Source organism: Petaurus breviceps, unplaced genomic scaffold (assembly GCF_028583685.1).
Source record: "Petaurus breviceps papuanus isolate PSGF00001 unplaced genomic scaffold, PetGlider_PUasm1.0 90887, whole genome shotgun sequence".
Lineage (NCBI taxonomy): Eukaryota > Metazoa > Chordata > Mammalia > Diprotodontia > Petauridae > Petaurus > Petaurus breviceps.
In genome coordinates, this window is record NW_027187370.1 from 2,266,546 (window position 1) to 2,292,631 (window position 26,086).

Consider the following 26,086-nt stretch of genomic DNA (forward strand, 5'->3'; position numbering starts at 1 on the left):
GGGATTGTTATCCCCATTTTACAGATGAGGTGACTGAGAAGTTCAGATAGGTGAGATGATTTGCCCATGGTCACACAACTATTAAGTGTTTTAAGAAGTGGGAATGAAACCCAGGTCTATCTGACTCCAATTCTAATACTTTTTATCTGCTGGGGTTGTTTGGCCCTGATTGGAAAGAGCCCACTTAGTCCCCAGAGTCCCAAACCCCTGACTGTGCTTTACCCCAACCATCTTTTATTTTGATCCCCCAACCCATTGTGGAAACAGGAGTTGAATGAAGGCTACCATTTCTTCTGGAAAAAAAAAATGTCACAGCATTGTGTCCTGGATCCAGGCACCATCCCTCCTGGTACTTCTTAAACCAAAGCAACCATCTCCAGCACATTGTCCCTGTCCACCCTCACACCCCCTCTCCCACCTCCAACCCTCCTCACCTGCTTTCTTCCTCTACATAGTGTTTACTATGTGTTAGAACATAAGCTTCTCAAGAGCATTAGTTTTGTCTCTTTGGTGTTTGTATCCCTAATCTTTTTTTTTTGTTTGTTTTGCTTTTTTGGAGGGCAATTGGGGTTAAGTGACTTGCCCAAGGTCACATGGCTAGTTTTTGTGTTAAGTGTCTGAGGCCGGATTTGAACTCAGGTCCTCCTGATTCCAGGGCTGGTGCTCTATTCACTGCACCACCTAGCTACCCCTATCCCTAATCTTTTGCCTTGTGCTTGGAAGTAAGCCCTTAATAGATGCTTTTTCCTTTACTCTGGCATATTGTACTGTGCTGCTTCTCTCTTTGAGGAGTGATAGAGTTGGTGTTGGTCCAGAACTGTAGCTCTTGGCACAGTAATGGGCAAGATGAATCAAAATCAGGGAGAGCAAAGTAAGTGCTAATTGGATTCTGTTCCATTGGATGTTGGTCATATGGTTTTGAGTGCTAGACTTGGAGTCAGCAAGACATAGATTCATATCCTAAGTCAGACACTATCTGTTCTGGGTCTCAGTTTCTCACATGTAAAATGGACTTTTCCAGCTCCAGACTCCTGTCCTGTTAGTTGTTATACTTCTGCATCAGGAGTTGCTACTCAGAACTACATTTCCCATTCTTTGACCCTGTATGTGCCTTCTAGTGCGGCCTCATCACCATGGTTGTAGTCATTGGCCTGAGTCCAGTGCATTTTTTTGTTAAGTTTTATAGCTCTTTTCCAGTCAGTGAATCAGGGACTAGTAGAGGCCATAGCATGATTTCTGGCTGCCCTTACTGTGCCTTCAAATTCTCTCTCTAGTCTGAATGTTTCCTCTTCTACTTTCTGTGTCTACGTGGGATTTGGTTCAGTGAAAATAGGTAGGTAAGAAGAGTGGAGGTGCTAAAAACTTGTATTCAGAGGAGCAAGAATTATATTCAAATGTAAAAGATATTTGTGAATAGCTCATTTACTTTATAGAGTGTTAAGGTTTATCAGGTACTTTCTAGCAGTCCCCTGAGATGGGTAGTGCAGTTAATATTTCTATTTTATTAACTGGGAAATGGAAGCTCAGAGAGCTTCAGTAGCTTGATTAGAGTTTGTGAATTAAGAGTACATGTAATAGTAGAGAGAGAATTCCAACGAGGGCTCTCTTGATACCTTTTTTCGTTCACACTGCTGTTCCTGAATCATTGTAGTTATAGAACATCCATTATCTAGGTTTGACTGATCTGTTTAATGTTCTTGAATGTGGCCACTTGGGAAATCCCAGGAGAGATTCCTGATTCCACTTAAAATGTTTGAGATAGCAGGTGAACTCAGGATTGTTATAGAGCTAATTTTATATAGAAATGTGTCCTTAATCCAGAATACTTTTTGGCTCTGAAATGTTGAAAAGCTCAGTTGGGGTTTGGCATGTTATGTGAATATATGAATTGTGAGGTTCAGAGGCAAACAGACAGGGATATACCCCTTTTAGGCTCGACATTCTTGCTTACTAAGCCATTGGGCTGGACTGCTGACAGCTGCATATTCTGTTTGAATTGCAGTGTTTCTGGGCAACGAGTCTGGATCTAAACTCCCACCAAATGGAATGAAAAACTTCTCTCAGCAGCTTTTGTTTTCATTGCTCACTTCCAGCCCAGAGTATTTACAACTGCTAACATTTTCCAGTCTTTAGAGGATTAACTGTGTCTTTATATTGGAAAGATGTGCATTTTGATGTGTATCTTTTGGGAAAATGTTCAGTACATGGTTACCAGAGCTAATTGTAGCTAGCCTGGGGTCTGTTTCTTTTCTGTGTGTTAACTTCTATAGATGGCATGACAAGCTATGTGATAGAGTTCAAAGGTTGGGCCTCCAGAGAATGCTTTTCTACAATTTATCTCAAATCTTGTGCTTTTTTCTGACTGCTTTATGGGCCTGTCTCCTTTCAGATTCTCCTGGGATCCTTCAATTTGAGGTTTGTCCTCTTTCTGATATCTGTTTCAGCGTGTCCTTTCAGCATCCTGTGAATGACTCCTTGGTGTGTGGTGAGTTGTGTTGTGTGTCCAGTATTGGGGGAGGTGTGCATAGAGATTCAAGAGATACATTTGACTAAAGTTAAAAGTCAGATCTTTTCCAAATATCCCTTGTGTTTGTTTTTCAGTGGTAATGGATGTGCAGGATTCAACCCATGTCAGTTGTAAACTCTACAAAGGACTGTCGGATGCTCTCATCTGCACAGATGACTTCATTGCCAAAGTTGTTCAGAGGTAAAGCTGTTCCCTTTGCAAAACTATTAATGGAATTTGGTTGGAAGCATGTTGGTCTTATTGGTGCTTTAAATATGTATTAGCACTGATGTGAAATTTATGAGGGAAGTAGTCATTCACTGCTTTGAATTCCCCATCTATTTGCTTTCTCTTTCAAAAGTGACAGTTTAAATTTGTAACTATAAGGCCAGTATTAACAAAAGTTGAGGTCTTCTAGCTGGTTTGGTATTAGGCAAGTTCCAAGTGCATTTTGGAGAGGGAGAAGAATGTTTTGTTTCTTCTAAAATTACCTATGGCAAAAGAAATATGCTGGTCTCTTATTAGGTCTACCTTAATGCCTGTACCCATTGGGAAAGATCTCTGGAAGCATTATTGTTCTGTGAAACAGATGTAACTGCCAAACAGCAGATTAGGAGAGGGTATTTAAGCTAAACTTCCTTGCCCTAAACCATAAAGTTTGGCTTGTAGTTTGTTAGCCTTTTTTTTTTGGAGGGGGGAAGGCAGGGCAGTTGGGGTTAATTGACTTGCCCAAGGTCACAGGGCTAGTAAGTGTTAAGTGTCTGAGGCCGGATTTGAACTCAGGTCTTCCTGACTATTCACTGTGCCACCTAGCCGCCCCCTATTAGCCTTTTTTTTTTTTTTTGCTTTTTAGAGGGCAGTTGGGGTTAAGTAACTTGCCCAGGGTTACACAGCCCTATTAGCCTTTTTAATGGAAATAATTTTCAAACACAACTATTTGGGTTTTTTAAAAAATAATTTTCCTTAAAAATTTTATTTCTTAGTTACTTTAAAATGAGCAAAATTTGATACCAGCAGTAGTATATTTCAGAACCTTTGATGTGGTTTTAGAAAGATATAAGCCACAGATTTTAGAACCTCATGTACTGGATGGTTTTGCTCCTATTTCACTAATAAAATTAATCATTTTACATTTAGCCTTCATGTGGCACTTTTCAGGAAAAATTTTACCATGGTTTTTAGTTAGTTCCTGTCTTTTTTTTTTCATTTCTATATGAAAGTATGAATTTAGGACCCCTATTTAGTGGTGTGTTTTTTTTTTTGAAGTCCATTGCACAAGTTTAAGTGTCTTTAGGTTCAGCCATCTTTGGAATGACTAACTAGCATAACAAGCTCATTCAAATCTTTGATAGAGATACTTCTCTTTTTCAGCCTATTCACTATATATGAAAACTAAAATCAATCTTAAATGGGATGTCTAAATATCATACATTAAAACTTCAAAACCTGTTTCCTTGAATGAAAACGTAACATTGGTCCTAGTCAGGGGCCATTGCAATATTAACTTGTCTTTGTGCTGTCTTACAGATGTATGTCCATTCCTGTGACGATGAGGGCTATTCGGAGGAAAGCTGAAACCATTCAGGCCGACACACCAGCCCTGTCCCTCATTGCAGAAACAGTTGAAGACATGGTGAAAAAGAACCTGCCCCCGGCTAGCAGCCCAGGGTATGGCATGACCACAGGCAGCAACCCAATGAGTGGTACCACTACACCAACCAACACCTTTCCGGGGGGTCCCATTACCACCTTGTTTAATATGAGCATGAACATGAAAGAGCGGCATGAGTCGGTGGGCCATGGGGAGGACTTCAGCAAGGTGTCTCAGAACCCAATTCTTACCAGTTTGTTGCAAATCACAGGGAACGTGGGGTCTACCATTGGCTCGAGTCCGACCCCTCCTCATCACACGCCGCCGCCTGTCTCCTCGCCAGCCAGCAACACCAAGAACCACCCGATGCTCATGAACCTTCTTAAAGATAATCCTGCCCAGGATTTCTCAACCCTTTATGGAAGCAGTCCATTAGAGAGGCAGAACTCCTCTTCTGGCTCACCTCGAATGGAAATGGGCTCAGGGGCCAATAAGACGAAAAAGAAGAAGTCGTCAAGAGTACTGCCTGAAAAGCCCAAGCACCAGACTGAAGATGACTTTCAGAGAGAGCTGTTTTCGATGGATGTTGACTCACAAAACCCCATCTTTGATGTTAACATGACTGCTGACACGCTGGACACTCCACACATCACTCCAGCACCTAGCCAGTGTAGCACTCCTCCCACAACTTACCCACAGCCAATACCTCACCCCCAGCCCAGTATTCAGAGAATGGTCCGACTGTCTAGTTCAGACAGCATTGGTGCTGATGTGACTGACATTCTCTCAGACATTGCAGAAGAGGCCTCCAAGCTCCCTAGCACCAGTGATGACTGTCCACCCATTGATACTCCTGTTAGAGACTCTTCAAGCTCTGCACATTCCCAGAGTGCCCTCTTTGATCCTGATGTTTTCCAAAACAACAATAATGAGAACCCATATACTGACCCCGCTGATCTGATTGCAGATGCTACCGGAAGCCCTAACAGTGACTCTCCTACTAATCATTTTTTTCCCGATGGAGTAGATTTCAATCCTGACTTGCTGAATAGCCAAAGCCAGAGTGGTTTTGGGGAAGAGTATTTTGATGAAAGCAGCCAGAGTGGTGATAATGACGATTTCAAAGGATTTACTTCCCAGGCACTAAATACTTTGGGAATGCCAGTACTTGCGGGTGATAGTGGAGAAAATAAGTTTAAAGGCAATAGCCAAGCTGACACAGTAGACTTCAGTATTATTACAGTGGCCAGTAAGGCTCTGGGGCCTGCTGACATAATGGAGCACCACAGTGGGAGCCAGAGCCCTTTATTGAGTACAGGAGACTTGGCGAAAGATAAGACTCAAAAACGGGTAAAGGATGGCAATGGGAATAGCAGTCTTTCAGGGCCAGCATTAGACAGTAAACCTGGAAAACGTAGCCGAACCCCTTCCAGTGATGGCAAAAGCAAAGATAAGCCTCCAAAGCGAAAAAAAGCAGACACAGATGGGAAGTCTCCATCTCATAGTTCTTCTAACAGGCCTTTTACTCCACCTGCCAGCACAGGTGGGTCCAAGTCACCTGGAAGTTCAGGACGATCTCAGACTCCTCCAGGTGTTGCCACACCACCCATTCCTAAAATCACCATTCAGATTCCTAAGGGAACTGTAATGGTGGCCAAGCCCTCTTCACACAGTCAGTACACCAGCAGTGGATCTGTGTCTTCCTCAGGAAGTAAGAGCCACCATGGCCATTCTTCTTCCTCATCTTCCTCTTCCACTTCTGCTTCAGGAAAAATGAAAAGCAGTAAATCAGAAGGTTCTTCAGGTTCCAAGATGAGTAGCAGTATGTATTCTAGCCAAGGGTGTTCTGGGTCTAGCCAGTCAAAAAGTTCATCCCAGTCTATAGGGAAACCAGGTTCTTCTCCCATTACCAAACATGGGCTCAGTAGTAGCTCTGGGAGCAACAAGGTGAAACCTCAAGGAAAGCCATCATCACTTATGAACCCATCTTTGAGTAAACCAAACATCTCCCCTTCCCATTCAAGGCCATCTGGAAGCTCTGACAAACTTGCTTCTCCAATGAAACCCGTACCTGGAACTCCCCCATCCTCTAAAGCCAAGTCTCCTATCAGTTCAGGTTCTGGTGGCTCTCATATGTCTGGGACTAGTTCAAGCTCTGGCATGAAGTGTTCAGGGTTGGGCTCCTCAGGCTCATTGTCTCAAAAAACACCCCCATCATCTAATTCTTGCACAACCTCTTCCTCTTCCTTTTCTAGTGGCTCCTCCATGTCTTCATGTCAGAACCAGCATGGGAGCTCCAAAGGGAAATCTCCCAGTAGAAATAAGAAGCCATCTTTGACAGCTGTCATAGATAAACTGAAGCATGGGGTTGTCACTAGCGGCCCTGGAGGTGAAGACCCAATGGAGGGTCAGATGGGAGTGAGTGCCAATTCTTCTAGCCATCCTATGTCCTCTAAACACAATATGTCGGGAGGGGAATTCCAAGGAAAGAGAGAAAAGAGTGATAAAGACAAATCAAAGGTCTCTGTCTCTGGGAGTTCAGTGGACTCTTGTAAGAAGACCTCAGAATCCAAAAACGTGGGGAGCACAGGTGTGGCCAAGATTATCATCAGCAAGCATGATGGGGGATCCCCCAGCATTAAAGCCAAAGTGACTTTGCAGAAACCTGGGGAAGGTAGTGGGGAAGGGCTCAGGCCTCAGATGGCCTCTTCCAAAAACTATGGCTCTCCTCTGATCAGTGGTTCCACTCCAAAGCATGAACGTGGTTCTCCTAGCCACAGTAAGTCACCAGCATACACCCCTCAGAACCTGGATAGTGAGAGTGAGTCAGGCTCCTCAATAGCAGAAAAGTCCTACCAGAACAGCCCCAGCTCAGATGATGGCATCCGTCCACTTCCTGAGTATAGCACAGAGAAACATAAGAAGCACAAAAAGGAAAAGAAGAAAGTAAAGGATAAAGATCGGGACAGAGAACGGGACCGGGAAAAAGACCGAGATAAGAAGAAATCTCATAGTATCAAGCCAGAGAGCTGGTCTAAATCACCTATTTCTTCAGACCAGTCCATGTCCATGACAAGTAATACCATCTTACAAGATAGGCCCTCAAGGCTCAGCCCTGACTTCATTATGGGGGAGGAAGAGGATGATCTTATGGATGTGGCTCTCATTGGCAATTGAAAACCTTGTTTTCTAAAAGAAAAAGAAAAAAACTGCTCCAGTTAAAAGTTCCATCTAATGAGAATTGTAGAAAATCATCCTAAGGGATAAACCACAGGGGTCTGCTTTGCCCCAAATAATCTTGGGTGACATGGTTTTGACTGCTTGGCAACATTAGATCCAGAGAGACCCTAGTATTGATATCTGACTATGGGGTTTGATTCTGGGCAGCCAAGAATTCTGTGTTACTTTGCCAGAGAAAGTAGAAATTGCAGACTTGCTTTGGGGGTGGGGACGGGGGTGGGGGGGAAGGGGTGTGGGAAGGGAAAGGGCGGGAAATAGTTATGCTGAAAATTTTCATATATATTTTTTTCTCCTTTATCCATTTTTAGGCCATGTTTTAAACTGTCATTTTAGTGCATGTGTTAAAGACTGGGTAGGAAATGAAAAAGCAATACATTCCTTGATGCATTTGCATGAAGGCTGTTCACTCATCCATTTGAGGCAGGCGCAAATGAAGGATCTCAGTTGTTTTTAGACACTAAATAATGCAGGGCGTCTGTTTATGAGGAGTAGTCTTGGGGACAGGAAGGTGATTTTAGCTATTTATTTGTCAATATTTTAATCTCTTGTTTTTATGCAGTGTTTCTCTTCTGATTCAGTGGGGTGTAGAGTTCAAAGAAATTGAAAAGAAAAGAGCAAAACCTAACAGGACAAAGTATGGACCCAGAGTTGTCACTGCAGCCTTGGGTCTGGTTGGTCTGATTAAAGCCCATCTTTGAAGTCAGTTTAACAAAAAAAACCCAGAATTCTTTGAATTCTATACAATAATTAATTTCATAGAATTTTTCATAGGGCTCATTGACACCCTAAAATTGTTAGGGGGTACTTTTCCTCCTCCTGGGGAGGGTAGGTGTTGATTTTCTTTTTTTTTTTTCTTTTAAAACAAAACAAAACAAAACCTGGGATGGCTTTCAGGATGTTAACATGTTTTTAAATACAACAAAATTGTGGTTTAATGTCACAGCTCCATAGGTTAGTAACATTGAAATCACATCAGGGCTAACACTTCTTCTGTCTTTAAATGTGCCAAAAGCCCTCATGCCAATATTTCACCTGCAGGAGAAGTGATTGCCTTTCTTGAAAGCTGGGTTCCCTATCTCCCTTCATCTGAAGGAATGGGGGCTTAGATCTCTGGTCACTCCACTGTGTGCTCCCTAAATGAGAGAAGTTATGAATTTGCAGCCATAGTTTCTCTTGAATAAATTTCAAGCTCACTAAAGAAGTGAGGTACCTGGAATGATAGGTGGGCATGGAGATATATCATAGCTACTATGTAGCTACATAATTGGACCTTTTGGAGAAACAGGTCTTCACCTGACTTCTTAGGGACTACAATAATAGGCACTATAGAAAGAAAGAAATCCAGGAAAACAGTCCAGGTGCAGCACAAGCTCTCATATTTGGAGGGTCCTCTTGGAAAAAAAAAATCTGCGGCCTTACTTTGATTCTGACACCTGCACTGTGCCGTCCTTGATGATTTCATCCATGATCTGCATCAGTAGGATGGGGCCTTCTATCTAGCACAACTCTTCTGGACTTTAAAAAAAAATGCTCCAGGTTGTGCATTGTTTTTAGTGTCAGAGTTGAGTGACCTTGACAAACAAAGTTTTTTTCCAGCTTTGTTTCTGCAGGTTGGAGTTACATATGGTTGGAAAGTCAGCTTTGGCTTTTTCTCTGGGACTGTCTTGAGTTCTTCCTCCAGTGTTCTCTCTCTTTGGGTCACCCATAGTCCAGGACTAACTTTTCACCAAGCCTGCCACCTTTGTGTCCCTACATAATAGGAAGTAGGAAATGTTGCTAAGTAGAGCAAGTACAGTTATCTCTTACCACATCAGAATCAAATGGCTTGGGTGACACTAAAGAAGACATGGGCAAAGTGATACCAGAGAGCTTTATCTAGAGATGCTGATACAGTGGCAGCCTCTCAGACATAAAACCAGGTAGAACTCATAGGTTGTCACCTGGTTTGTATCCTCTTCCATTGACTTCGGCAGCAAATAAGTTTAAAGTTTTCTTTTTTTGTGGGAAAAACCTTAAAAAGGGACACTAGGTAATATTGGAATACCAGGGGTTAAACTTTCCCAAATGGTTGTTACAAATACCAAAACAAACTGGGAAGCTTTTTCTCTTTTTCTCCAACCCAGATCAAAGAATCCTGAGTTAGGATGTAGATGAAGGATAAGCCCCAGCATTTTCTGGATGAGCACGTACTGTCCCACACATTGGCCCAGCTTCTGAACTTGCTTAACAGGAAGCCGGGGTTAACCTGCTGCACCCTGCATGGCAACCAGGGAGCACTGCATTTCTCCATGGGGTGGAGAAGAGTTGAAATAAACCAAGCCTGGAACTCCTCCTCCCTCCTCTTTCAAACAGCAAGCAAATTAAGCCTACATGTACTGTATTTTTCTTCAGCTAGTGTCTTGTGTATATTTAGTTTGACCTGATTCCCTATATTACCCCCCTCTACATCTCCCTCCTCCCCAAAAAAAAGAACAAAACAGACGGCAACCCTCAATTCTTTCATCAGATTAGATTTTATTTTGCCTTCGGTTTTCTTGTTAGGAATGGTTAGTTAAAATAATAAGCTGCTCCAATGCACATGAGGATTTCAAAAGATCCAAAAAAATCAATGTGTTTTCAAAGCAAAGTATTTTGAGAGGGAAATTTGAAGCAGGGTATTACTTGCCAAAACAAGGTTTGAGAATGTTGGTTTTATACTGATAGAATTTTCCTTCCTAAGGTCCAGGTTAGGAAATGCAATACAGCAATATCATGAACTCCAGTTAGAACACACTTTTTCAGGGAGCCCATGAGTTATGCAGTATACATTATTAAGTCACTTCTTGCAGATGCCACAGTAAAGGAGATGCTTGTTCATAGTGCAAGGGCATTCATTCTCTTAGATTGGGGAGGGGCTTTTATTTTGTCTTTATTTTTACCTTGGGGTTGGATTCTTATTTTGGGGGGGATTTAACATCAAAAGCCAGGATGGGAATTAGCTGAACTGTAGGAACTGACTTGTACAGTTCATGAGTTCAAAAATGCATCAGGAACAGGGGTGGGTCTTCTCTAAATTACCATAGAAAAAATGTTTTCCAATTTGACTTTTATTTGTGCAATTCTGTAAATACTTTGGGGTTTTCCCTTTTTTTTTTTAAAGACAAAAAAATCTGTTTTGTGGGTTTGTTTTTTTCCAAAACGTTGCAAAAGAACCTGTTTATTTACTTGCAAATAAATTTCTTTGATAAGAAGCAATCCTGTCCCAAGTGTGATAGCTTTGTATCTGAAATCTTATTTTCTCCCAAACTAAAATTCACAGTGTAACTCCACATTTTTCCTCCATCAACTCTTCCTTTTTATTCATTCATTCCACAGAAGCTTATTTTTAAAATAAAATTTTTTAAAAGGTATGGAAGACTCCCTGAAGAGATAGCAGTTTTATTGAATCAGTGGTGGGTTTGGCATAGATGAATCAGCATAAGCTGGAAAAAAGGTGAAGAGAATATGTATTTCTTTTTATCTTAAAACTGCCTCAGGGGAAAATGAATAACCCTTTAATTATATTTGATCACACTGTCTGTGGTTACAACAGTAAAATCCTTTTCAATGGTTCATTTAAGTCTACAGGAATCCTGCTGTGGATGCACAACACTTGAAAGAGATGAAACACAAGACCAGTGTGTAACAAGTAACTAAAACGTGTGCTAAGAGCATTGATGTAGGGGTTTCCACTTCTGGAAGCAGCCTGTGGTCACCTTGATCATATTACAGTAATAAGGAGAAATAAAATACCCAGACTTTTATAAGGACACAAATGAGTCATGGCATGTCATGAGACAACTGGTGTTTGAGGGTGCCATGCTTCAGGAAATGAGAGTTTTTATAAAACTGACATTACAGTTTGATAGAGCATGGGTACAGGATCCTGTTGCTGGGACTTTAAAGTTCAACTCTACCACCAAAGACTGTTAATTGTTCAAGTGATTTTTATTTGTGAAGATGATAATGAAGTTAGAGATAATTCCACAATTATCCTTATGTTCTACATTACTCAATCTTTAGGGACTGATAAGTAACACCAGACTTAGTACAAATGCTTATTAAAGGGGTGTGAGAAACTAGTCTGATTCCTTTAACTTTTTTTTTGAGCACATATACTTAAGGTAGATAGTATTACTGCAACTAGGTCCCAGCTTCAGTGTTCTGTGTTACACTGGGCAATTTGTTTAACTTTACTGAATCTGTTTTGCTTACTTGGAAAATTAGGCTAATGATATACGATGTAATTGACAGGGCCACATGGAAGTGCTTTGCAAACAATCATTTTAGCAAAGATTTAAAGGACAGGAAGTAAGATTATTTTAAAAAATTTATGTCATCAAGTCAATGACCATCATTTGACCTGTAAGCTTGTTTCCTTATCTGTAGGATGGAAGTAACAAACTTTAAAAATCCCTAAGTGGTGCTGAGACAAAACAAACAAGATGCCTGCTCACGAGGACCAAATATTCTAATGGTATGCAACGTTTAAAACATAAAAGGCTAGGGCTAGATCACTGATTTCATTGATAGGGGGAACTTTTGGATGAGGAAATTCCTATAAAATGTGGTGGGCACCTTTGCTGGAATTCAATCTTAGAATTTCATAACAGAGGTTACTTCACTTGCTGAGGATCAAAAATTTTTACTACCTTCTCCAGGGCTGTATCTCTTGCGTTTAAACAGTAAAACAATTTTTTTCCCTCTGCCTCTTGAGAGGTGAGGGCAGGGCAATTGGGGTTAAGTGACTTGCCCAAGGTCATACAGCTAGTAAGTATCAAGTGTCTGAGGATGGATTTGAACTCAGGTCCTCCTGACTCCAGGTGCTCCATTCTCTTCGCCACTTAGCCGCCCCTAAAACACAAAACTTGAGGAAGGGGACAGATAAGTCTTGAAAGGAGGTGGTATGGCAGAAGTGAAATTCATTCCAAAATATTAGACTTTGTACTACCTACTCTACAGGGTTATTGAGAAATAACCGCTTTGTAACTTTTAAAGCACCATAGAAATAATTATTGTTCAGAATGCTCGTTCAGATGGTTTCCTATTCCTTGAAATGCCTTCCTACTTCGCGGTTAAGCATCATTTATCTTCCTGATGTCACGATCCTCTTCAAGAACGAAGGACAAACCACACACACAAACACACAAGTGAGGGCCAAGACTTCACAAATAGGAACAATGAGACAAATATTATTACAATTAAAGACTTACTTTCATGGAACGTTTCAAATGAAAAGGGGGGAGCTTCCATGTGATCATGCAGGGTCTAAAACTTCGCCCATCTCCTGGCCCTTACATGCTTGTTTCTCCCGCTAAAATGTCGTCACGAGGAGGGTTTCACCAATCCACATGTTGATTGGAGGACAGACAGATCTAGTAGGCTATTGGTCTAGGGAAGCGGGACGAAGGCTGAAGGGGCGGGGCCAACGCGGACCAGCCCCGCTCCTCCCAGTAGCTCATCCCTCACCCCCACCCCCACGCGCCCCTTCCCCATCCCTGGCCCGAGACTTATAAGCCATGGTGGCTCACCGCACCCCTTAACTCCCCAAGTCTGGGACTCTCTCCTTTCCCCCTTCTCCTCACCTGGCGCAGTGGGGGTTCTCTAAACCCCTTGGTGCCATGAGCCCCCTCCCCAGCCAGGCCATGCACGATGACACACACCCCCTGCTGCAGCCTCCGGGGCCTCCCCGCCGCTCCCCTTAAAGCAATCCACGGGGGCGGGGGAGGCGGCGACGGTGGCAGCACTAACACCAACACAGCCCTAAGCGAGAGAGGTCCGGGAAAAGAGAGGAGGAAAATGGCTCCAAGCCGGGACCGCCTGCTGCATTTCGGGCTCAAGTCTACCGTGAGTGCTAGAGGGGCGTCAGGGGGAGAGGAGGCTGGGGGCCCGGAAGGAATGGTGTCCGGTACGGTAGGACAGCACACACAGTGCCCCGGGGTGATCCTTGAAGGGGCGGCTTGTGGCCGATCCCGACTTGGGGCATGCATTGGGGGTGGGGGCGGGGGGTGTTGGCTTCCCGCAGCTTGGGAGCCTTCCTCTTCCTCCTCCCAACGTGCACGCGCAGAAGCGCAAGCACTTCAGAACACCGCCCCCCAAATAGACAGGAACATAGATACACACACCCCATCTACCATCACACACGTACACTCTTCTCTCCTTTCCCTCTGACACTAAAGGGGCTTGCCCCGCCTTAGAGGGACTAGGGATGGGCGGAGGTGGGGGCTCGACCCGGGAGGAGGGGGTGGTCTCACTCGCGCCGCCGCCGCCGGCTCGCGCTCGCGCTCGAGCTCGCGCCTCTCCTCCCTCTCCCCCTCCTCCTTCCCCTTCGTTTCACCCCTCCCCCACCCTTGCTGGGGCCCCGGCTGCGCTGCCCAATGAACGGCTGCGTTGCTGGCAGGTGGGGAGTGTTTTTGTTTTGGGTTGAAGTTGAGGTAGGAGAGAGAGAGAGAGAAATAGAGAGAGAGAGAGAGAGAGAGAGACACAGACACAGACACAGACACACACACACACACACACACACACACACACACACACACACACACACACACACACACACACACACACACACACACACACACACACACACACACACACACACACACACGAGAAGAGAAAAGAAAAGCGAGAAGAGAAGAGGAGAGGAGAACCAGCGGCTCCTGCTGTGGGAGGTGGTGGAGGCCCTGCCGGAGTCGCCGCTGCTGCCGCCTTAGCTGCCGCGGCCTCCTCTTCCCGGGCTGGTGTCCGCTTCCCCTGCCCTCCCAGCACCGGGCCGTCCCGGCCCTCCCCGCGGGCCCCAGCCAGGTTCCCAGTCTGCACGCCGCAGCGCCGGGTCGCGGCCGCGCCCGCCGGCCCCATGAGGAGGGACATGAACGGGGTGACCAAGAGCAGGTTTGAGGTGTGAGCCTGGGGCTAGGGGGGTGGCGACAGAAGGAAAAGGGGAGGAGGATTTCCCTTGCCCATCCACCCCACCCTAGCCTGGCCCCGCCGGTCCGTCCATGCGTCCATCGATCCGGCTGCCAGGTTTCCTTACCCGCCCCGCTGCAGTCCTGCTGCCCCACACCCTCCTCCTCCTCCGGCCGGGCCGTGGACGCCGCCCGGCGGGGCCGTGGCCTCCTCCGCAGACAATGAGCCCTCGAAGGCGCCCTTCCCCCTCCGTCCATCCAATGCCTTAGGACGCCCTCATTTCTGAAGAGGACCCCTGCCCCTTCCCGCGTCCAAACTCCTTACAACTCTCCAGCAGTCCCGAGGGGCCACCGCCTCCCTCCCCCCTTTTTCTTTTTTCCTTTCCCACCCCCTTCTTGTAGAATGGACTCCAGATAAAGATCCTGGGTAAAGGGGTAGCTAGTCATGGAGGGGAGGAGACTTATTCGAGCCGGACAGTCCTGCCTTAAACTCGGGAGGCCAAAGTGGGAATCTGGGAGAACCCAGAGAGGACCTCTGGTTCTGTTTCTTGTTCGGGTTGGGGTTTTTTGTTTATATTTTTGATTGTTTGGTTTGGGTATTGTCAAACTTCCTCAACTCTTTTGTTTTGGTTGTAGTGCTGTTAGTCATTGTTTTTAGGGATCCCCTTAAGGTATATTGGGGGGAGTGAGAGGAGAGATTCGGGAGACTTATTCAGAAAATCCACCCCAGTCTAATTATTTGTTGGAAGCTGTGATTCTCATCCCCTCCCCCCCTCCCCCGTCCTTCCCCCACCCTCTCCTAGTTCCGAGATTATACATACTTCATAGAATGATATAAAATTAAAGGCTGGAAGAGGAAACGCGAAAGCAAAGTAGACGTCTTATGCGAGTTAGGAAACAAACTACTGTATTTTTTAATTGTGTCTAGGTGAATTACGGTAGCACTGCAATATAGGAAGGGGACAAGGATGATGACTTACACAAGAAGCAGAGAGTACATGTTACATGACCTTTTTTGGCAGATACTCAGGTTGACTTGGGATCACACACATCTCAGTGTACATAGCTAGGTGTTTTTCTTCATTTCTGTTTGAAGGATGACATTGGAAAGAGCTAATTGGAGAAGTAAAAGTTGCAGGAAGTTATAGACACCTCTGGGGAGAGGATCTTACCAAATGATCTTAAATGTTTGTCGATTGTTTTGATTTTATATGGTTTTGCCAGTTTGAATGGGGAATAAAATACATTGTTACAGCACTACAGAAAGAATTAAAGAGAAAGAAGTTTTTAGTCTCCTTAGTATGTTTCTTAAATTGATCAGAGGTTAAGAAAGGTATAGAAATGTGTTACAAGCTTCTTACTGAATTTGCTCTTCCTTTTATAGAGGCTAGGGTTCCTAAGTAAAAAGTAGACATAAAGAAATATGTTTGGTTTCAGATTAAGTACTAGTATACAATTCTAGACTGTAATGAAAATAGTATTGAATGGAAACTTTGATACTCAAAAGAATCTTGCAAGAAAAGGCCAAACGTACAGAGATCTAAATGGTGGTTACATAGATTTTAATATTTCTGGTTCGTTTTCTGTTTCTTGCTTAAGCTTACTTCCATTTTAGGTAGCACTTCTTTGGAGCTATGCTTTTAAATTATATTGCCCCTTTGCATTTTATTGTAGGTTTTAATTCATAATTTAGACTGTGATATATGCAAAAACAAGAACAACCAGACTACTGTTTGAAGGAAATGAAATGTCTTTATTCAAAAAGTCAAGTTAAATGTTTTTATAGATGTGTAGCTTGCAAGTAAAAATTTCTGGAAGTTACTTTGAGGTAGGAAAAAGATGAGGGAAAATAATTTGAAAAATTACTTTGTGTAATGTTTCTGAAAGTGATTTAAAATATTCTGAACCAGGGGACAAATGAAAGATTTAGGACCAGGACATATTTAGAGAATTTCTTCATCTAAAATGAGTTTGCCTTAAAATATTTGCTTTTCTTAACTGTGTTTCGTTAGGAAAAGTGTTAGTAAATTGTTGAATCGTATATAAAATAAGGTTTTTGCCAACATTAAAAGTGTATCTTTAATTTTTTTTTGCTTTTTTTTTTGGAGGGGGGAAGGGAGGGCAGTTGGGGGTAAGTGACTTGCTCAAGGTCACATGGGTAGTAAGTGTTAAGTGTCTGAGGTTGGATTTGAACTCAGATCCTCCTCACTCCAGGGCTGTGCTCTATTCATGGTGTCTCCTAGCCACCCCCAAAATGTATCTTTAGATGGTAAAGCACAACATTCTTATATTTGTGTACATCCCTATACAGAAGTTTTATATTTGATAAGATAAGGAGATGTGTAACACAGACAGATTCATACTTTAAGAAAGTCTATGATGAAAAAACACTTTAGTGTTTTGGACTTGTTAAAATTATTAAATTTCTTTGTGGTGAGAAGACTTTACATAGTTTGCTTTGGGAAGCAATTCTTTTCATGTCTTGCCCAGAAGTGAAAATGCTGAAAGTTTTTGTAAAATGTGGCATTAAATATGAATTCCTGTTAAATGTCAGGAAAAGGCAGGGCGGCTAGGTGGTGCAGTGAATAGAGCACTGGCCCTGGAGGAGGACCTGAGTTCAAATTCGGCCTCAGACACTTAACACTTAACTAGCCTTGGAACCTTGGGCAAGTCAATTAACCCCAGTTGCCCTGCTCTCCCCCCTCCAAAAAGTAAAAAAAAAAAAACGTTTGGTGATATTGTATGTAGACCAGCCAAAAGGGAGAGTATTATATAGTTGGCTTCAAAATGCTCGTGATGAGAAAATTAATATTGTTAACTTCCTATATAACAATCTCAGGGAAATCTAATGCTTGTAAAGGTAAGAATAAAGTAGTTAGGGGAGGCTAGGTGGCAGTGAACAGAGTACCAGCTCTGGAGTCAGGAGGACCTAGGTTCTAATCCAGCCTCAGACACTTATTACTTAGTAGCCATGTGACCTTGGGCAGGTCCCAACCCCAATACCCTTGTCTTCCCCCCTGCAAAAAGCAAAAAAAGAATAAAATAGTTAAAGCTAATCAAACAGATATAAAATGTAAACATGTGGCAGAAACTGTGGCATTGATGTCCATTAAAGATCTTGCTTGATACTCTTATCAATCAGTTTTAATAGGCAACATAGAGGTACATGGGTAAGCTGCAATATATTGCCAATGAAGGACTGTTGAGAAGAAATGTTTTAATGGTTATCATAGATGTACCACTTGAAAAGGCTGGTGATATATGGAGGTGAAGGGATGAAAAGCCTTCATTCTTCACTGACAGCCCTACATTGTTAAGAGGTTAGAAGGCCTTGGTAGAGATTTATGGAAAGTCATAGAAAACATGTCACAAAAATGAGAAGGTGTGGATGGATTGTCATCTGTACAATTGGAGGGAGCTCACAATCACATATTCCTTGAAGTAAGGAAGTGGTTACTGGGCAATTAATATCCAGTCAATTAAATTGCATGGAAATACATCTTTTCTAAAGTTTATCATCCTTTAAATTTTGTTTCATTTGCACTCTAAGGAGAACCAATTCATTCTTGTCCCTCAAGTTACAGGTACATTCCACCTAAATTGTTAGTAGAATATTATTTTAGAATACAATTGTATAAAAACAGTAGTATAAATTGACACTTGAGCAAATTATGTTACATTGGGGAGTTATAGTTATCATGCATTTTATATAATTGCAAAATAACTTTGACAACAGCAATGTTGTATAAAATATACTTGGTATTTAATACTAGTTTAGTACTCAAAAGAATTCTGTTGAGATCAGTGGGAAAGAGATACTGCTAATCCCATTTTACAATCTTTACATAGGTTTCTTAATTTTATGTCACTCAGATGCCTTGATATCTTTATTGTGAGGTTTTACCCTTGGAGAAAAAAATACCTTATTTAGATATGTAAAAAAAAATACACACCCTAAAAATTTTCACTTGGCTTATTTTATGAATTTATGTTTATGAAAACATGAAGAATTTTCCTTTACTGCTTCAGTTTTTTATCTATTGTAATATAGGAGAAAGAATTGATTTGGGGTTGGGTTCTATTCTGTCTCTCCAAGTTACTATGTACCTTGGAGATCATAGCCCTGTCAACTTCTTCCCTTGTAAGGTGAAGGTATAGGACTTGATCATATACAAGTTTCCTTCTAGCTCTAATACTCTGTGATTTAAAGATTTCTAAAATTCCTGCATGAAAATCGGTTCATTTGAAAATTAGGTTTCATTAGGAAGTTAGTAGTTGTCAGTTGGCCATTCCATTCTGTTTAAAAAACGACATGATGGGAGTTTAAAAAGCACTAGTAAGATTAATAATTTTGTCTCAAAGTATCTAGAGGTTTGAAAGTTCAAATGGTGGAGACACTTTTCTTTACTTGTGATTTAATGAGTTAAATTTGTATAAAACCCAAAGTAAAAGCTGAGGATATCTAGCCCAAGTGTTGAAGACATATTTTTTTTTTTAAATTGATGTTTGTTAATTATGACAAATCAGCTTCATTTTCCTTAAAATTTTTTTCTTTTTTTAGTATTTTGAACTTAATTTAAATATCAACCTTTTCCTGTGGCAGGAACAGAAAAAAATTTGTATATTAAACAATCTCTATTATGTACATTTTGTTCATTTTAACATTTATATGCAACTTAACAATAGTTCCAGCACTACATTGCTTGTCTATGTACTTATATGTCTCTTTCTAAACATCCTTCTGCTCTCTTCAGTGTATTTTTTTTTACTGTTTCATTAATATTCCTTTTTCTTCAGTGCATCAGATATTTGGCCTCAAAACTTCTTTGCCCCCCAGATGCCTTCCCTTATAACAAATAAGTGTAGTCAAGCAAAACAAATCGACACTTTGACCATATCTAAAAACCTTTGTCTCATTCTGTGCTTTTAGTTCATCACCTCCTTGCCAAGAGATAGTTATGATTCATGATTAGCTTTCTGCAGTTGTCATTGGTTATTCATTGATCAGAATTCTTAATTTTTCAGTTTTCCCTTATAATGTTGTAGTTATTGTATAAATTATTGCCTTGGTTCTCACCTCACATTTTATCAGTTCATAAAACTGATTTAAAAAGTGCTACTACAAATATTTTTGTGTATCTGATTCCCTTTCCCCTGTGCTTGATCTTCTTTGGGGTATAGGCCTAGCTGTGGTATTGCTGGGTCAAGTGATATGCAGTGTAGTGATGAAGTATAATTCCAAATTGCTTTCTAGAATACCCCTCTACCAAGAGTGCAGTCTTCTCATAGGGCCTTCAACAATTGTCATTTTCCATCTTTGCCAATCTAGTAGGTGACATGGAGCATTAGAGTTCTTTTAATTTCCATTTCTCTTCTATTAGTGAGTTAAGCTATTTATTCATATGATAACTTACCTTCTTTTGAGAGTTGTCTGTTCACATCCTTATCAAAGGATGTTTTATCAAAAACATTTATCTATTGGGGAATCAGTATCTCTTGTTCTTACATTTATCAATTCTCTACATATCTTGGACATCAGAACTTTATCAGGGAAATTTGTTGCAAAAAATTTTTCACCTCCTATTAACTATTTATTTTGCTTGTGTAAAACCTTTTCAGTTTATGTAATCAAAATTATTCATTTTATCTCCTGTAATCCTCTCTGTTCCTTGTTTGGTCAAGAACTTTTTACTAATCCATGCTAGTGAATGGTATCTCCTTTCCTGCTCTTCTACTTTGTGATATAGCTTTTTATATCCAGATTATGTTTCTATTTGGAGTTTATTGTGGTATAAGATGGAATATGTTGATCTAAACTTAAATTCTTCTGACTGCTTTATAATTTTCTAAGCAATTTTGTTTGAGTCCTATTACTGGGGTGACCTTGTGTTTATTGAGCATTATGCTGTGTGGAATTGATTCTTGATTTTGTATCCCTGATCTGTTCCATTAACCTTTTCTGTTCCCTAACTATTACCAAATTATTTTGATGTTACTGCTTTGCATTATAGTTTGGGACCTATTAATACTAGACTCTCTTATTTCCTACTTTTTTTCACTATTTCTCTTGGTATTCTTGATCTTTTGTTTCTGTAGATGAATTTTGTTACTTTTTTTCTAGTTCTGGCAGAAAAGTAGGAAGGAAACAAGTTATGTATTAAGCACCAATTATGTGCCAGGTACTGCACTAAGTGCATTACAGATATCTTATTGGATCCTCTCCACAACCCTGTGAGGTAGGTGCTATTATTATCCCTATTTTACCATTAAGGAAACTGAGGCAGAGAGGACAAGTAACATAGTAAATGCCTGAGGTCCGATTAGAGTTCAGGTCTATAAATTAACCCTTTGATATTATAGCAGCTTAGGTCTCACTTTTACTTTTATTATATTGTCATGGCCCAACCACAAATAATTTATATCTATTTAGTTCATTTAAATTTGTCTTTACAGGCATACCTTGTTTTGTTAACGCTTTACTTTATCACACTTCACAGATACTGTGTTTTTTATAGATTGAAGGTTTGTGGCAACCCTGCATTTCACAAATCATCATTTTTCTTTTTCTTTTTTTTAAAAGCAATTGGGGTTAAGTAACTTGCCCAAGGTTACACGGCCAGTTTCTTTTTTGTGTGTGGGTATTAAGTGTCTCAGACTGGAACAGATCCCAGGTCCTCCCAACTCTGGGGCTAGCGCTCTACTCACTATGCCACCTAGCCGCCCCTCATTGTCATTTTTCTAATAGCATGTACTCATATCATGTCTCTGTCACATTTTGGTGATTCAGTATTTCATACTTTTTCATTATTTTTATGTCTATTATGGTAATCTGTCATTAGTGGTCTTTGATGTTACTATTATAATTATTTTGGGACACCACAAAACTGCCAATTTAAGATGGTGAATTTATTTGATAAATGTTGTGTGTGTTCTGATTGCTGATTACCCATCTCTTTCTCTCTGGCCTCCCAGTTTGATGAGACACAGAAATATTGAAATTGGGTCGATTAATAACCCTACAGTGGCCTCAATGTGTTTTAAGTGAAAAGAAAAGTTAGTCCATGTGGTAAGCTTCATTGTCTTATTTTAAGAAATTGCCACAGCCATCCCAACCTTTAGGATTCACTACATGATCAGTCAGCAACAATCAACATTGGGGCAAGATCTTCCACTAGCGAAAAGATAAAGGTTCAGATGATAGTTAGAATTTTTTAGTTAAGGCATGTGCATTGTTTTTTAGACTTAATACTATTTTATATTTAATAGACTACAGTATAGTATAAACATAACATTTATATTTACTGGGAAACCAAAAAATTTGTGTGACCTACAGTATTCACTTTACTGTGGTGGTCTGTAACTGAACCTGCAGTGTCTCCGAGGTATGCCCATGTAATGTTTTGTAATTATATTCATGTTATTCTTGTGCGAAGTTTGGTAGATGGGCTTCCAGGTATTTCATACATTCTCAAATTGCTTTGAATGGATTTTATTTTTCTTTCTCTTTCTGCTAACTTTTGTTTATAACATATAAAAAGAATGATTTTGTGAATTTATTTTATAACTTGCTGTTATGTTGAAGTTATTCAATTAATTTTTAGTTGACAATGCTTCTCTTAAGTAAACTATCATATCATCTGTAAAAAATGATAATTTTGGGGGCAGCCAGGTAGCACAGCGAGTAAGAGCACCGGCTCCAATGTCGGGATGACGTGGGGATCAAATCTGAGCTCAGATACTCAGCACCACACCCAGAAATAACTGGCCGTGTAACCTTGAGCAAGTTACTTAACCCTGATTGCTTTAAAAAAAGAAAAGAAAATGATAATTTTTTTTTACTGATAATATTTTTTTAAAGCACTTAGCACAGTTTCTTGCACATAGTAAGTGCTTAGTAAATACATGTTTCCTTCCTCCTCGTTTGCCTTCCTCTTCGGTATACTTATTCCCTAAAATTTTTTATCTGGTCATTGCTATAACTAGCCTTTCTGTAATATGAAACAATAGAGGTAACATTCTTGTTATACCCCTAATCTTACTGGAAAGGAATTACAGATAATACTAGCTTTTTGTCTTATGAATCATTAGCTACTATTCTCTGTGTTAAGGATTGGTCCATTTATTCTTGTGTTTTTTTGTCAGATCATTGTATAGAGCAGCAGCAGTATTGTAATGATGATCAGCTGTAAAAGATTTAACTATCTTGAGCAATACAGTGATGCAAGACGGTTTCAGGGGACACTTGATGAAAAATGCTGTCCACCTCCGGAGAAAGAATAAGTGCAAACTGAAGTATAATTTTCTCACTTTGTTTTCTTGCTTTTTTTGACATGGCTAATAAGGAAATCAGTTTTTGTGATTTGACTAGTATAACTGATATATTGTATACCTGCTCAGTGGGAGGGGGAGGGGCAGTAAGGAGGGAGAGAATTTGGAACTCCTTCTCCAGATAATTTTTACAAATGAGGAAACTGAGGCAAACAGGATTAAGTGACTTGCCCAGGGTTACACAGCCAGTATGTGTCTGAGGCAAGATTTGAACTCAGAAAGATGAGTCTTTGGACTCCAGGCCTGGCTCTCACTCTGTCCACTGTGACATCTAGATCTCCCTACATCTATTTATATAATCATGTAATTAATTGTTTCTGTTATTAATATGATTATAATTTTCCTGATATTGAAACAACCTCACATTCCTACTATAAATCCACTTGGTCATGGGATTTAATCTGTTAAATATCTTTTTGCTAATAATAACTCCTTTCTCTATTTTTTGCAAAAAATGTATATAAAATTGGAATTTGTTCCTTGAATATTATTTTAATAGGATTCACTTGTAAATCCATTTGGTCCTAAGAGTTCATTTATGGTTTGTGTAAATTTCTTTTTCTGATATTTGGTCATTTAAATTTCCTTTCTTTTGTTTATCTAGATATTTTATATATTTATGACTATTCATACATTTCATTCATTGGTATTTTTGCATATAATTGGAAAAAAGATTTCTAATTCTGTTTTTTTTTTTGTTTTTGCTTTTTGGAGGGCAGTTGGGGTTAAGTGACTTGCCCAAGGTCACACAGCTAGTTTTTCTGTTAAGTGTCTGAGGCTGGATTTGAACTCAGGTCCTCCTGACTCCTAGGTGAGTGCTCTACTCACTTTGCCACCTAGCTGCCCCTAAATGACTTTGAGTTGAATCTTTTTTTTTTTTGGTTGTTTTTTGGAGGGCAGTTGGGGTTAAGTGACTTGCCCAAGGTCACACGGCTATTTTTGTGTGTGTGTGTGTGTGTGTGTGTGTGTGTGTGTGTGTGTGTGTTAAGTGTCTGAGGCCAGATCCAAACCCAGGTCCTCCTGACTCCTGGGCCAGTGCTCTGCGCCACCTAGCCTCCCCCTCTAATCCTGTTTTAAAAAAATTTCTTATGAATTCTTTCTCTTTTTAAAGTGTTTATATTGGCAATCTGATTTCCAATTTTTTTAACCAAATTAGATAATGTTAAAAAGCTAATAAAATGGATTATGGTTGTGGTTTGTCCTTCATTTTTTTTAAATTTTAATTAATTAGTTTACAACATTTCAATTCTACAAGCTTTTGAGTTAAAAATTTTCTCCCTCTCCTCCTTCCCCCACCATGGCAGCATGCAATACGATATAGGTTCTACAGATACCTTAACTTAAACATTAGTCAAGTTGTAAAGAAGGATTATAACCAGTGGAATGAACAATGAGAAAGAAGGCTCAAAACAAAACAATAAAAGAGACAGCAAGTAGTTTGCTTCAATCTGCATTCAGACTCCATAATTCTTTCTCTGGATTTGGATAGCCTTTTTCATCATGAGTCTTTTGGAGTTATCTTATACAGTCTATCAAAATCAGTCATTACAGATATGATGTGTCTATAATTGTGTATAGTATTTTCCTGATTCTGCTCCTCTCACTCAGGATCAGTTTATATAAGTCTCTCCAGGTTATTATAAAATTGTCCTTCATTCTTGAAGAGGACTACAACATCAGGGAGATGATGATATGTCTTGCAGTTGATTTTGATTTGAGGGCTCTGCAAAGTCACCAGCTTCACTTTCTCCTCCAGAGCCATTTGGGTCCAATGGCCAGGTATTCATCAGGACATCTGGAGATGACCCAGGATGAAATGGGAGACCTTGGCTCTTTTAAGCTAAGGTCTTTTCAAGTTCCTGTTTTGAGTGAGGCAATACCCATTCAGTGAATTGGTGTCTTTAAGAAGTGAGTCAAGGATGGCTCCCCCCCCCAAAAAAAAAAAAATCAAACTGGTAGGGAAAGACCCTCAGGGTTGCTGGTCAAAAGAGAAAGTTACTATTATTTACTTTCACTCTGAGTCAGGAGGGCCAAAAATATAACCTTCATGTGGTGCTTGGGCAGGGACCTGTTGTCCAATCCATGAGATCCAGAGTGAAGTGGGTTTAAGGCCTAGTCTTGAGAAAAAAAATCTAGCCAGTAAACCCCAAGTTAACTAGTTAAATTTTATTTATCAATTCAGTGAGTTTTTGTCTTTAATTTTGTATATTTTTTTCAGAATTTCTCTTTTTGTGTTTAGAATATTAAAATTTGTTGCTTTCCCAGTTTTTAAATTGCATGCCAATTCATTAATCTGTTCTTTCTTTTGTTGATGAAAATATTTAAAGATATTTCCCTCAGGACTGTTCATTGCATCCTGGAGCTTTTGGCATATTATCTCATTGTTGCCATTTTATTTGATGAAATTACTGATTGATTTGTTCTTTGATCCACAGTTTCTTAAGAAATTAAATTAATGAGCCTCATTTAAAATTGAACTCTTTCTTCAGAGGCCATATTAATTGCAATTTTTATCATCTTGTCAGCAAAGGATATATTTCACATTTTGACTTTTTTGCATTTGTTTATGGGTTTTTTAATGCTCTAATGCATGGTCTTTACAGTGGCCTTTACATTTTTGTAAAGATGTTGTGCAAAGTTGAGAAATATGTATACTCCTTTTTATTCCCATTCATTCATTTGCAAAGATGTATGATTTCTAGCTTTTTTATGTAGATCCTTAACTTCTTCTTTGTTTACCTTTCTGTTAGTATTACTGAGTTCTGAAACTGACACACTGAAGTTCTTCAGCTATTATATGTATATATATATATATATATATATATATATATATATATATATTTTTTTTTTTTTTGCAGGGGGGGAGGCAGTGCAATTGGGGTTAAGTGACTTGCCCAAAGTCACATGGCTAGTAAGTCTGAGGCCACATTTGAACTCAGAGCTTCCTCACTCCAGGGCTGACTCCAGGTGCCCTATTCACTGTGCCACCTAGCTGCCCCTGGTATTATAGTTTTTCAGTTTCTGTAATTTAATTAACTTTTCCTCTAAGTGCTTTGATGCCATGATATTCAGTGCATAAGTGTTAAATATTAATAATTACTTCATTATTTATAATGCCTTTAAGTTTCTTATAGCCTTCCTGCTTATTTCTTCTAACCATGTTTTTTTTTTTTCTTTTTGGAAGGCAATTGGGGTTAAGTAACTTGCCCAAGGTCACATGGCTAGGCTTTTTGGTTTTTTTTTTGTTTGTGAGTCTGAGGCCAGATCTGAACTCACCTGACTCCAGGGCCAGCACTCTACTCACTGCGCCACCTAGCATCCCCCTCTAACCATGTTTTTACTATTGCCTTGTTTGAGCTTTTTGATTGCCACCTTGGGAGTTAATGTCTCCTTAGTACCTCTGGGTTCAAAAAAGTTCTATTTGACATTCAGAGCTCTTTAAAACCAAGCACTCTCCTTCCTACCTTTCTAGTCTTCTTACTTCTTACCATATACTGT

General features: G+C 40.3%; 2 protein-coding genes and 1 long non-coding RNA gene across 5 annotated transcripts in view; 2 read left to right on the forward strand and 1 right to left on the reverse strand.

Annotated features, from left to right (window-relative positions):
* MED1 (mediator complex subunit 1) overlaps nt 1-10,571 on the forward strand; it is a 39,243-nt gene extending 28,672 nt beyond the window's left edge. For both annotated transcript variants that reach the window (XM_069074282.1, XM_069074281.1), the window contains 3 exons: nt 2,390-2,485; nt 2,602-2,707; nt 4,034-10,571. In XM_069074282.1, coding sequence (XP_068930383.1) covers nt 2,390-2,485; nt 2,602-2,707; nt 4,034-7,274 — 3,443 coding nt within the window. In that variant the 3' untranslated portion in view covers nt 7,275-10,571. The remainder of the gene's footprint in view (nt 1-2,389; nt 2,486-2,601; nt 2,708-4,033) is intronic.
* Nucleotides 10,572-10,703: 132 nt separating this feature from the next.
* On the reverse strand, nt 10,704-13,614 carry LOC138150822 (uncharacterized). Its single transcript, XR_011165660.1, has 3 exons — nt 13,481-13,614; nt 12,569-12,746; nt 10,704-12,465 (listed from the first exon to the last, which is right to left on the reverse strand). It is a non-coding gene; the product is annotated as an uncharacterized lncRNA (long non-coding RNA).
* The window catches only part of FBXL20 (F-box and leucine rich repeat protein 20), a 139,902-nt gene continuing 126,609 nt past the window's right edge, over nt 12,794-26,086 (forward strand). Inside the window, exon 1 of one of the 2 annotated variants that reach the window (XM_069074283.1) lies at nt 12,794-13,202. In XM_069074283.1, the coding sequence (XP_068930384.1) occupies nt 13,008-13,202 (195 nt within the window). In that variant the 5' untranslated portion in view covers nt 12,794-13,007. Of the gene's footprint in view, nt 13,203-13,783; nt 14,254-26,086 lie in introns of those variants that run through there. The other variant, XM_069074284.1, reaches the window with a different exon arrangement.